The sequence below is a fragment of the Myotis lucifugus genome, unplaced genomic scaffold (genome assembly GCF_000147115.1).
Source record: "Myotis lucifugus unplaced genomic scaffold, Myoluc2.0 scaffold_540, whole genome shotgun sequence".
NCBI classification, from domain to species: Eukaryota; Metazoa; Chordata; class Mammalia; order Chiroptera; family Vespertilionidae; genus Myotis; species Myotis lucifugus.
The window spans coordinates 428,016-441,416 of record NW_005871588.1 but is presented as its reverse complement, the minus strand read 5'-3'; the positions used below and the strand labels follow the sequence as shown (position 1 = coordinate 441,416).

Sequence of the window (13,401 nt, the reverse complement as noted above, 5' to 3'; positions counted from 1 at the left end):
AAAAGTCATGTGGCCCAGCTGGTGTGGCTCACTGGTTAAGTGTCAACCTATGAACCAGGAGGCTACTGTTCGATTCCAGGTTGCAGGCTCGATCCCCAGTAGGGGGGCGTACAAGAGACAGTCAATCAATGATTCTCTCTCATCATTGATGTTTCTATCTCTCTCCCTCTCCCTTCCTCTCTGAAATCTATCTATCGATCTATGTATATATAAAAGTCATCTGCCTGAAAAATAAGTCTCACTGGCTCATAAAAAAGGGAGCCCTCTACATTCAAGACATTTTCAAGCTTACAGCCTATTTTTTACTAAAACACATTAATTTTCAAAAAACTCCATTCTATATATTACATGTATTTCAGGAAATTTTTCCTGGGAAATGACAGCACGTACAGAGTCAGGAGGTACTCACTCATGTTCAAGGCAGCCATTCCTCCTTGTGGGGCCGCCGGGTAGACACTCGGAGCGTTTGTGGTCATAAAATCTGCAATCTGCTGTAATGCCAGCAGGCCGGTGGGGTTTTTCCCCTTCTTAAACTGTTCCTGTATCATTGATTCCAACTCTTCACAGAAAGCCTAGGAAACGGTAAATTCCAACAGTGAGACACCGTTTCCTTTGTGTTTCTGGAGAAGGCAAGGGTAACTTTCACGCAGACTGAGTTGCTGTTTGTTTTCATCCAGTCCTAGGAAGGTGGGTGGACACTCTCATATATAACTACTTGAAGCACAAATTGGTACATTCTTTCTGGAAGGAATTTAACAATATAAAAGCTTAAACATTTGAGCAGGCATCCTATTCCCAGGAATCCTTTCTAAGGAAATACCTAGGGATGTGCTCAAGATTTATCTGTAAGGATGTTCGCCGCAGCAGTACCGACAGAAGGCAAAACAGGTGTGTCCACAGGTGAAAGTGCAGAAGACTAATGAGATACACGGACCCACCTGACCAGCAGCCGCCAACCTTTCGGACCTCACGGACCACAGTTGGCAACCGCTGCACCTGACAATGGAATGCTATGCACTTTCAACATGAAAGACCAAGTAAATGGCATAAATGTACTCTTGACATATGTTTGAGTTAAAAGGTTATAAAGCAACACAACCAGTTCGTTTAAGAGCGGATGCATATGGAAACGTAGAAGGACTAAAAGTAATACATCAAAATGCTCACTGTAATTCTGTGACAGAATCACTAGTAATTTTCATGTTCTACTTTACGCTTCTCAGTATTTTCTTCATAATACAGTTTTTAAATTACTTTAAAGTTAAAAAAGAAATCCTAAAATATTCATCCTTTATAAAATAATCCTAAATTAGGCAAAAAGGTTAATAAGTTGGGTTGATAGAAATTTTAACATGAAGTCACTACTGAAATACACATAATTTATAATTTCCCCAAAAATTATTAAAATGATTTTCACATATCCTATAAAGAAATAAATACTGTCAAATAATTATAAATAATATTTAATGTGAAAGTGAGAGTTCACTGATTATCCAGACCCGAGTATAAGCACTCCGAGGGCTGCTGTACGGCTGGTTCTATGTTAACCTTACTTCTAGTCTCTCACTGCTTGAGCTGAAAAGATAGGTTGCGAAGGGACAGAATAAGTACACCTGTCACTTGAGGGAAGCAAACAAAAGCAAATGCAGTGGCGTTAATTCAATGGCATAAAAGAATGCCAAGAGCCAGGAGCCCCTGCCTACCACACCATGCTACCTAATGCCATCCATCATACTCTGCGGTAGTCGAGGGGGGAGGGAAAAGCTGGCAGGGCCTTGGACTGCAAGGAAAAATATATCACCGACACATGGTTCTGGGGCCACCTTTGATGGCAATGCAAACTTCAGGGATACATAAAGACATGCACAGCTGTAGGTAAAGAGAGACACAGATGCCTTACTAAACCTCACCGAGTGTGCTGGGCACAGGGCATGCAAAAGCTGAGTTCAACAGCTCCCTGCTCTCATGGGCCCTCAATCTGAAAAACCAATCTATGTCCATGGTTTTCAAATCCACATACAGCTCTAAAGGAAGCTCAATTCAACATACACTACAACATGTGCTACACACACTACACTCTGCACTAGTCCTCTCTCTGCTCCAGGATCCCATGCTGCACTTAGACGGGACTATAAGGGGACTTGGCTGTCCGCACAGTGCCTGGCATACGAGGTGCTGGAAGTTTACTTTCTCCACTCTATCCCTAGTGATTTGTTGCTTTTATGTAGGAAAACTGTTCAAGCAAAAGTCTAGATGTTAAACTGATTCTTTTTTTCTTCTCATATCTTCCTCTTATTTATCCCACATTCAAAATAAGACTCAGATGAGCCTACCCTCTCCACCTCTACAGCAGCGCCCTGACCCAAGCCACCGTCACCTCTTGCCTGGAAGACGGCTTTCTCCCTTGCCCCACAGGATGCTCCCTTCTCTACCCCGAAAGCAGACTGAGTTCTGTAGAAACTGAATTGCGTCTTTCCTGTCTGCAGCCCTCCAGTAACGGCTGTGCTCTGAGTGCAAAACGAACCCCTGACCTGAGCTTCCCCAGCCTTCCAGGACCTGCTCCCTCCTCCCTGTCCTTCCTAAGCTTACACACACTGGAGCCACCAAGCTCGCCCAGGTGCTGGGAGTGCACGTTTGCCCCTCCCTCAACCTGGAATGGTCCTCCCCATGCCCCCGCACAGCAGCCAGCTCCTTCCCCTCTCCGAGTTAGATTCACCTTCCTCCCTCAGACAGGCTTGAAGAGGAAGAGGAAGGAAAAAGATAAAAAGTATGAACAATAAAATGGCAATAAATAAATATCTGTCAACAACTGAACCTAAATATCAAAATAAATGAACAAGGAATCCAATGAACAAAATAAACTGAATAAAATAGAACCAGCCAGAGGCCTAGCAACATGGAACAGACTGACGAATCTCAGAGGGAAGCGGGGAGGGGACGAGGAGGGATTACATGCATTACCTACAGACACAGACAATAGGGTGGTAAAGGCCTGGGGCAGGACGGAACCAGGTGGAGGGGGATCATGGGGAGGGTGGGTAAAAGGGGGGACATCTGTAATACTCTCAACAATAAAGATTTTAAAAAAAGAAAAAAAAGGCCTGTCCTAACCAAGTCATACACAACCTAGTCATCCAACTGTTCTGTTGGTTCCTTACTGCATATCTTCAACTAGAATGCAAAGTTTGAGACTTCATCCAGGTGCTTACACAGGTGTTACATATATGTCAAAACTCATCAAGCCGGACTTAAGACCTGTGTACTTTACATTACACCTCAGTCATATGTGAATAACAACCACCAAACAAATAAATCAAGTTAGAGGCCAATTCCTTGAACAGCACATGAGATAATAAACATGAATAAAACAGTCAGTGACTATCTGCCAATGGCATCCCACAACATGAAGATAGTAAAGTAAGAACAGATGAGCAGAAGGCGGTCCACAGGGCAGCAGCGTCCCCATGAAGGAAGATAAAGACAGCTCCTCTACCTAGAGATGCAAACAGAAGACACTTTGTTGGGGTGACTGTCGTTCAAAAGCTGATCAATCAGTAAATCAGGCACTGCCGAGGCCTACCATGGGCCCGGCCCCCAGCTAGGTATTGTGGAGGAAACAGTCCTTTTTAAAAGATGCCATAAATAAAGACTGAGAAGCAGTGAGAGTAAAAAGGAGAAATCAACACCTGCTACCCTTTATGACCCTGAAGATTTTCCCCTGTTGTCTGATAACTTAAACTAAACGGAGTTCTCTCAGCAGCAATACAATATGGAGGCGCTGATTGCCTGTGTTAAGACAACCTGACTATGACACACACAACAGCGCGCCAGAGGGCAGCACTGGAGAAGGAAGAAGATACTTGGAGAAGCAGCTGCTCTTACAGGACTCTGCAGAATCATGGACACTCTCTTCTTCTGCTCCATCATGTTGAAGTCCTGGCGAAGGTCAGGTGCCATGTTCCTCTCTCGCAGGTATTCTGGATTATTCTCATCCACCCTGTCGAAGTACCTCTCTTTGTGAGGGGCTGTGGTCGGGGGTGGTGAGGTCACCACTGCAGCTTGAGTATCACCATTCATTGCACAATCTTTCTAGGTTCCTACAGAATAAAAATGAAAGAAAGTATTGTTTCTGAATCAATGTGCAACAGCATTTCACAATGAGCACGCCAGCCTGATAAATACATCTGCAGCGTGAGGACCTCTGACTGCCTGGCCATCGGAGCCATGACGTGGGAGGCTTCTTTGTGGCCCTGGCTGAGCAGCCATCTCCACCCTTGCACCAGCCAATGGCATTTCTTGTCCTTGCCATTGTTCTTCAGCAGACAACAGAACAATCTAACAAAGCTACTATGTCTTCTCACAACCTGAAGGACCAGATAGCAAAAATTTGATAAGACAGTTTAAAGTCAGGACATTATCCCACAACTTCATTTCTGGAGAAATTTGATTTATGTTATTTTTCTAAAAAAGTTTCAGTAGTGATTTTTCGAAAGATTCCCTAAATAGATCAATAAGGGAGAAGGCTGCTCACACATCTATGCACACAAATAAGAAATGACCCTCTTCAGCATCACCTTTTTGGTTCAATAGCAGGTACCGAAAATGTCAACATGACCTACTTTGTGAATAAAACCTAAAAAATGCCCCAAAGGCACAAATTTAAGTCTGCTAATATGTGCCCAGCACCAAGAAGGTACTTACTTTACATTCTTTTTAACCCCAATCTTTTATTTGCAACTAGAGGCCCAGTGCATGAAATTCATGCACGGGTAGGGTCCCTAGCAGCTGCCAGCTGTCCGCCGGGGCCTCCCTTCCCCAGCTGCTGGCTGGGGCCTTCCTTCATTCTGCGCCGCCCCCTGGTGGTCAGCACCCATCATAGTGAGCAATCGAACTCCCGATGGGTTGAACTCCTGAGGGGACACTTTGCATATTAGGCTTTTATATATAGATAATGTTCAAAGATACTAAATTATGTTCATCTTTAACTACTAAATCTCTAAACCAAGCATGTCAAACTAAAAGGTTAACAAGGGCCACATAAACAAGGTTTAAGTTTATGTGGGCCGCAAAAACACAAAAGCTTCAATTTTCATAGAAACATATGTTTATTTTGATAGAGACATGCTGAATTCAAAGGGCTGAAATAAATGAGTCATCGTTAACATAAGATAATAGAACAATTTAATATTAATATTTTTCTTGAATATTAATTTACCAGACACTGAATAACTGCACAAATTAACAAGCGTAACACAAATAAAGAAAAAAAAATACTTTGTGGTACCAACAGCCAAAGAATCAATTTAAGAAAACTTTTTTTTTTTAAGAAAAAAATCAATTTGGACATTGCCCTTCTAAACCTAAAGATATGATAGAAATAACAGCAAGCTTAACGTAGCAGTATTTCAAGGACTGAAAGACAAAGCATGAAAATAACAGGGGACTAAAAGTCAACACAAAATAAAAGAACCGATGACCTAAAATGTAGTCTTTAAAAGTACTGTTCTCTAAATGCTTCCTTTAAAATTTTACTGTTGCCCTGACCAGTTTGGCTCAGTGGATAGAGCGTCGGCCTGCGGACTGAAGGGTCCCAGGTTCGATTCCAGTCAAGGGCATGTACCTTGGTTGCGGGCACATCCCCAGTGGGAGGTGTGCAGGAGGCAGCTGATCGATGTTTCTCTCTCATCGATGTTTCTAACTCTATCCCTTTCCCTTCCTCTCTGTAAAAAAAGATCAATAAAATAAATATTTAAAAAATAATAATAGCCGAAACCGGTTTGGCTCAGTGGATAAAGAGTCGGCCTGCTGACTGAAGGGTCCCGGGTTCGATTCCGGTCAAGGGCATGTACCTGGGTTGTGGGCACATCCCCAGTAGGAGATGTGCAGGAGGCAGCTGATCGATGTTTCTAACTCTCTATCCCTCTCCCTTCCTCTCTGTAAAAAATCAATAAAATATATTTAAAAAATAATAATAATAATAATAATAATAATAAAATGTTACTGTTTACTTTAACCTAGTTTGCTCTAAAAGAACAACCCAAGAACAAAACAACAATGGTTGTCTGACATTTCTCTAGAGGTAAGTAAAGCTGAACATTCTGAGCCAATGATAAAATGTTCTATTTCAGTTTTGTTTTTTTAAAGACAAAAGGATATACAGTATATTAACTTCTCTATTACTAAATGAGTCCTGCACACCGCCCACTGGGGACTGAGCTTTCGAAACCCAGGCATTGCTGTGACCAGGACATTTTAAGACATTTCATCAGTAAATAGGAACACGGAAACACTTAAGAAGCAACCAGAGCTGGTTCCTGGTTCCCAGAGCTGACTGGAAGAAAAGAAACTTTGTAAAACCAACATGCTAAAGATAAGGCAGAGACTGCTCCGTTTTTATTACAAATTGCTGTGTGAATGGGATAAGATAGACTGCAAACCAGATATACATGTATTTCATTCCTTTAATAAGGAAGTCTATAAACTTAAAATACACATATTCTGAGCCCAATAATTAAAAATAAACATTCCCTGGCCAGGTGGCTCGGTTGATTGGAGCATCTTCCTGTACACCAAAAGGTTTTGGGTTTGATTCCCAGTCAGAGCACATACCCAGGTTGCAGGTTCCATCCCCGGTCGGGAGGCAACTGATCAATGTTTCTCTTTCGCTCTCTTTCTCCTTCTCCCTCTCCCTCTCTCTCTTAAATCAATTTTTTTTAATTTAAAAAAAAAATCCTCGGGCCCTAGCTGGTTTGGCTCAATGGATAGAGCGTCAGCCTGTGGACTGACAGGTCCCGGGTTTGATTCCAGTCAAGGGCACATGCCCTGTTTGCAGACTCGATCCCCAGGAGGAAGCGTGCAGGAGGCAGCCAATCAATTATTCTCTCTCATCATTGATGTTCCTATCTCTTCTTCTCCCTTCCTCTCTGAAATCAATAAAAATATATATATATTTTTAAATCCTCAGGTGAGGATTTTAAAAAAGAGGTTATCTCTGATAATCTCCTTTAGAAAAATAAATGAATAAATAAGTAAACAAAGAATTCCAGTTTTAAAGTACAAAGTATAGTACTTGGTTTTCTGTCAGTTATGGCTTCAGGTTTCACTAATTTAAAGAGTGTGTTAAGACAGCAAATTTTTCCTAGGAAGAACTCTACAAAAAATTATTACTTAATCCAATATTTTTTTATGGAAAAATACAGATTAAAAAAAAATTCTCTAAATATGGGGCCAGGTGGGTACTTGAAATATGGGGGGACTTACTCTGTATAGTACATGATTGTCTAACCACTGTGTTGTACACCTCAAGCTAATACAGAATAATTGCAAACTGTAACTAAAAAAAAAGAAAGAAACCAGATTCAGGCTTTCAAAATAGGGTGAGGCAAAAGTAGGCTTACAGTTGTTTGTATGGAAAATAATACAATTAATAAATATTAAAACAAAAATAAACTCTGTTTTGAGTAATCACAACTCTAAACCTACATTTTCCCCACCCTGTATTTTCCCCACTTTGGGGTTATTTTAATATCTGAGTAGGTTTATTTTTTATCTGAAAAAACAATGGATTCCATATCTGGCTTAGGAACACTCTAATTAATAAATCTCAAAGAGCAACAGTTTTACTTTGTGCCATGCCAAATAACAAGATGAAATCCATCTGGAAATAAATGTTAAAAGTAGCTTTTTGTTTTGTTAAGAAAAAAAAGAATTCTGGAAACTTAATTTTTAAAATAGAAACAATCAATGTTTAATACACATATGACTTAACATAAATATTAAAATCTCAATACCATATATAAAACTAAAGATTCTTCATTACAATACATATGAGATTATATAACATGTTTAAGTGAAAAGTATAAGATTCCCTATTCTGTAATCTTATCGACATTATAATTATCACACAGACAAGATTATATCATGGAAAGTAAGCTGTATTAAAGTTAAATAAATTGACTCAAGAAGCATATAAATTGCTATGATTTTACCTGTGTAAAATTTTAAGATGTCACAAATCTTAACGTGTTGATACCTAAATCAATGAAATCTCTGGGAAGAACACTTTCAGACATACACACCCAACATAACCCAAAAGTCTGGGTGAACCACGTCAACCAAGCCTGGCCTGCACATGTAACGCCTCACGTTCAGCCACCTGTCTTGTCCTGCCCACACCATTCTGACTAGCTACTTACCACCCACCTCCTGGAGGCGCAACAGCCTCCGCACCAGTTTCTCTGCCTCTAGTCTCCTGACAACCCCCACACCAATCCACTCTCCACAGCTAGCCAGAGGGAGGTTCAAAATCATGTCATTCACTCCCTGCTTAACCTGATAGCTAATTAAAGGACTTCAGCTGGATCGTGATTCAAACAAACTGTAAAATGAAAGGTAAAGAATGACATTTGGGCTCTGGACAGTATGTCTCCGTTGGTTGGAGCGGTGTACCAAACTGAGGATATACTAACAAATATACCAAAGACTCTTGGGGCCACAACAGAAATCGACACACCAGCAGGGAGAACACATCCAGCGGTGGGGGCAGAAAGAGCAGACAGAGGGTGTTAAGGGCTGAATTGTGTCTCCAAAAGTTGATGCTGAAGCTCGAACCCCCAGTACCTCAGAATGTCACCTTATCTGGAAATAGAGTCTTTGCCGATGGATTAGTTGAGATGAGGCGTGCTGCACGGGATATTAGGACACAGATACAAATACAGGGAGAAGGCCACGTGAAGATCAGCGGAGGTGATGCTCCGCAAGCCAAAGAACCCAAAGATGCCAGCAAATCAGCAGCAGCTGGGGCAAGCCCTGGACCAGACTAGACCCGTGGTCGGCAAAACTGCGGCTCGCGAGCCACATGCGGCTCTTTGGCCCCTTGAGTGCAGCTCTTCCTAAGCCTTAGGAGTACCCTAATTAATAACAATGTACCTACCTATATAGGTTAAGTTTAAAAAATGTGGCTCTCAAAAGAAATTTCAATGGTTGTACTGTTGATATTTGGCTCTGTTGACTAATGAGTTTGCCGACCACTGGACTAGACTCTCCCTTAGCCTCAGAAGGAACCAACCTGGACACCTTGATCTTGACTCTGGGCTCCAGAAATGACAGGCAAGTTTCTACTGTTTATGCCCCTCAATTTGTAGCACAGTAAACCCTTGATTTTTCAAACCTCCATTTAATGGATTTAGGATTTAATGGACATTTCTGATCCATATGCCGTATGTGAAAATTAACACGTTTATTTTAAAATGCTTTTAACCAAGACTTGCTTATAATTAAATTAACAAGTTATATTTTGTTATTAATTCACTGTTGTTTTTTTTTGGGGGGGGGTGTTTGTTTTTTTGTTAATCCTCACCCAAGGATATTTTTTCCACTGATTTTTAGAGAGAGCGGGGTGGGGGGAGAGAACATTGATAAGAGAGAGACACATCGCTTGGTTGCCTCCTGCACACGCCCCGAAAGGGGGCCAGGGACAAACCTGCAACCAGGTACGTGCCCTTGACCTAAATCAAACCTGCAACACTTTGGTGCATGGGGCCCATGCTCTAACCACTGAGCACACCAGACAGGGCAATTTGTCAATTTTTTTAACATACCCAATTCGGACATTTAGCTTTATATAATAGACTTTCAGCTTTAGCGTTTAGAAACCCTCTCACCCGAATTCATCTATTATATTGAGGTTTTACTGTACAATGTCACAGCAGCCCCAGAAACTAATAGAGGACTATCCAGGAAGCTTCACAGAAGAGATGCTTTTACTTATTTTAAAATATGTTTTTATTGATTTTAGAGAAAGGGAGAGGGAGAGAGAAACATCGATGTGAGAAACTGATAGGTTGCCTCCCATACGTGTCCTGACTGAGGATCAAACCACTATCTAGTTATGTGCCCTGACCAGAGATCGAACCAGGGACCTCTCAGAACATGGGATAATGCTCAACCAACTGAGTCACACCAGCCAGGGCAAGAAATACTTTTAGAGTCTGGCCAGTGTGGCTCAGTGGTTGAGTATCGACCTATGAACCAGGAAATCATGGTTTAATTCCCAGATTGGGGGCTTGATCCCCAGCAGGGGGCATGCAGGAGGCAGCTGATCAATGATTCTCATTGATGTTTCTATCTCTCTCTCCCCCTCCCTTCCTCTGAAATCAATTAATAGATAGATAAAGAGATGATAGATAGAAAGATATACAGACAGACAGATAGATAGATAGAGATATTAAAAAGAGAGAGATGCTTTTAGAGCTAAGCAGGTGCTTCCAGGTGGCTCGGGACAGGGGGCAGTCACCTGGTGAATGAACACCTACTGAGCTTTAAAGACAGCAGCACAGAAGAGGCAGCACAGTGAGGCAGCGGTCATGGCCCCTTCTTTCACACATGGTGCCTGGCACCAACTCAAGGAGCTTTAACGACCTGACTGAACTAGTCTCTCTTCCAAACCTTTCAGCCCCAACTCAAATAGCTCCTGTTCTGTGAAGCTTTCCCAAGGCCCTGAGCTTGGCACTTGGCCTCTTGTGTTCCAAGACAACTTATTCTCACCTCCTTCCAGCCATTTTCAAACAAGACCAAATCACTGTGTAGATGCTTGTTCCATCACCAGTTTGTGGGCCCGTGAAGAACAAGGACACAATTTCTAATTCATTTTTTGTAAGCAAGCCCTGGGAGAAAGTTTCACAAATAGCAGTGACTCGACTTTGTTTGTTCTTGAAGTAGGGTACCTGCTACAAGGGACACCCTAACTTCTCTGGAAGAGCTCCGTGAGGCTCACATCCCTCACCAAAAACCAGTAAGTAAACAAGTGAGGTGATGACTGTGTTCACCAACCTGATTGTGGGAATCATTTCACAATGTATACACATATGAAATCGTCATGAGGACCCTTTAAATATATTACAGTTTTGTCAATTATACCTCAACTAGAGGCCTGGTGCACGAATTCATGCACGGGTGGGGTCCCTCGGCCTGGCCAGCGATCGGGGCCAATTGAGACCAGCCAGCCAGGGAGAGGGGCCGCGGGAGGTTCTGATCGGGGCAATCGGGACCAGCTGGCCAGGGGGAGGGCCCGCAGGAGGTTGGCCATGGGAGCGCACTGACCACCAGGGGGCAGCTCCTGTGTTGAGTGTCTGCCCCTGGTGGTCAGTGCGCATCATAGCGACTGGTCGACCAGTTGTTCGGTCGTAAAGGTCGCTGAGGCTTTTATATCTATCTATATGTATAAAAAGCCCTTGGCCCTAATGCCGTAACAACCAAAGACCAGCGTGGGTGGGCAGGGCCATGTGATTTCGCGCGCTGGGCTTCTAGTATATAAAAGCCTAAGCGACTGGAACAACCAGAACAACCGGTTGCTATGACACACACTGACCACCAGGGGGCAGACACTTAATGCAGGAGCTACCCCCTGGTCGTCAGTGCGCTCCCATGGCCAACCTCCCCCTGCTGGCCAACCTCCTGTGGTACTTCCCCCCCGGCCGGCAGGCCCCGGGGCTGGGACGGGGAACTGGGGTGGGTGGTGGTGGTCGCAGCCCCTTTCACAGAGGGGTCAAGGGCCGGCTCCCTCCTTTGGGCCGGCAGTCAACCTCCCATGCCCTGTCCCTCCCCCCACCCAGCAGACCCTGATTGGCTCGCCGCCTGGCCACCATGGTGGTAGCACAGCAGTGAGGGAAGGAGGAAAGGGGGAGGCAGGGAACTGCATGGTGGCGGGGTGCCGACAATGGGGCGTCAGCGTCCGGCGTCCGTTCCTTCTGCACCTGGCCCAGCAACTGTTGCCTCCTCTCCGGCCCGGCCCTGATCAGCCTGGCCCCGATCAGCTCCAATCACTGGCCAGGCCTAGGGATCCCACCGTGCACGAATTTCATGCACTGGGCCTCTAGTATATAGATAAAGCTAGAAAAAAAAGCTTTAAAATAAGTCAAAGTGAAGCCTTTGCTGAAAAAAATGACAAGGTTTTTTTTTTTTACTGTTTTGTACCTCTTAATCCCTTCACCTTTTTCACCCCACTGCACCCCTCCCCCCTGGCAATCATCAGTTCTCTGTATCTTTGAGTTTTTGTTTTGTTTGTTCATTTATTTTGTTTTTAGATTTCACATGTAAGTGAAACCATATGGTATTAGTGTTTCCCTGAAGAGTGGCAAGACTTTAAACAGGCGTAGAGGAGCCGACACTTCGGGCTAAGCCTGGCAAAGGGCTCGGAACAGCGCTGCAGACAGTCCACACCCTGCCGGCGCCTCGGGTGGGAAAGCAGAAGAGGCTTGGATGCCCAGGCCAGAAATCCATCACAAACTCTCAGAAACCTAACATTCTAGAAGGGGTGCTGTGCCAGTCAATGAAAAGGGAATCAAACCCCTTTTCTACCGGCAGGAGGGAGCCCAACATTGGATCCACCCCCTACATAAAGGAGAACCCACTACCACGAGTCAGAACCCTCACTGCGCACATTCCGAGCCAGCTCCCTACTTTCGAAGGACAGACGCCCTCCTATGTTTAAGGTTCCTCTGCACAGCTTCAGGCTGACGAAACAAGTCCTGCTCGGGACAGTGAGCTCAAAGCCTTTAATTCCTCTGATCAGATTATTTCTATTCCCGTCTCTCCAGATGTTCTTTAACAGATAAAACGGCTCAAAAATCCCCTTTAAAACAGTCACTGTTTACTATGTGGTAAGTACTGATTAGAGACTCATTTTTACGTGTATGAACTCACTTTTTCCTGCTGATAAGAAAAGGGAGGCCCAAAGCAGTAATGGGGTTGCTAGGGTCTGACCTCAGGCTGCCTGGCTCCATAACATCTGCCCTAAATTCCATTACCTACCATCTGTGGCCATCACATGTCCCAGCAAGTTCAACTTAGAAAAGAGAGCAAGCTCTGGCAGGGCTGCGCAGTGGTTAGAGCGTCATCCCGATATGCCAAGGTTACAGGCTCAATCACCAGGAGGGCACATACAAGAATTGCATAAGTAAGTGGAACAACAAATCGATGTCTGTCTCTGTCTCTGTCTCTCTCTCTCTCTCTCCCTCCCTCCCCCTTCATCTCTCTAAAAATCAATGAATTTTTCAAAAAGAAAGATGCCTGGGCCAGTGTCGCTCAGTTAGTTGGGCGTCATCCCGTGAAACAAAAGACTGCTGGTTCGATTCCCAGTCAGGGCATATGCCCGGGTTGTGGGCTTGATCCCCAGTGCAGGGCGTGCAGGAGGCAGCCGATCAACAATTCTCTCTCATCATTGATGTTTCTATCTCTCTCTCCCTTTGATAAAAATATGTTTAAAAATAATATAAATAAAATAATAAGCATCACTGAGGTATCAAATGAACAGAGTACACAGTATTTTGCATTTCCAGTAGCATGTTGATACCAAACATTTGTTTAAAGTTTTATAGTTGAATACATCTTTTTTAAATTAAA

At 43.6% G+C, this 13,401-nt stretch overlaps 1 protein-coding gene across 18 annotated transcripts in view; it reads right to left on the bottom strand.

The window, feature by feature from the left end:
* The window catches only part of ADD1 (adducin 1), a 75,297-nt gene that overhangs the window by 27,432 nt on the left and 34,464 nt on the right, over positions 1 to 13,401 (bottom strand). For 17 of the 18 annotated variants that reach the window (XM_023745412.1, XM_023745413.1, XM_023745414.1 and 14 more), the window contains exons 2-3: positions 3,883 to 4,097; positions 410 to 572 (exon numbers count right to left, since the gene is read on the bottom strand). In XM_023745412.1, coding sequence (XP_023601180.1) covers positions 410 to 572; positions 3,883 to 4,077 — 358 coding nt within the window. In that variant the 5' untranslated portion in view covers positions 4,078 to 4,097. Of the gene's footprint in view, positions 1 to 409; positions 573 to 3,882; positions 4,098 to 13,401 lie in introns of those variants that run through there. The other variant, XM_023745419.1, reaches the window with a different exon arrangement.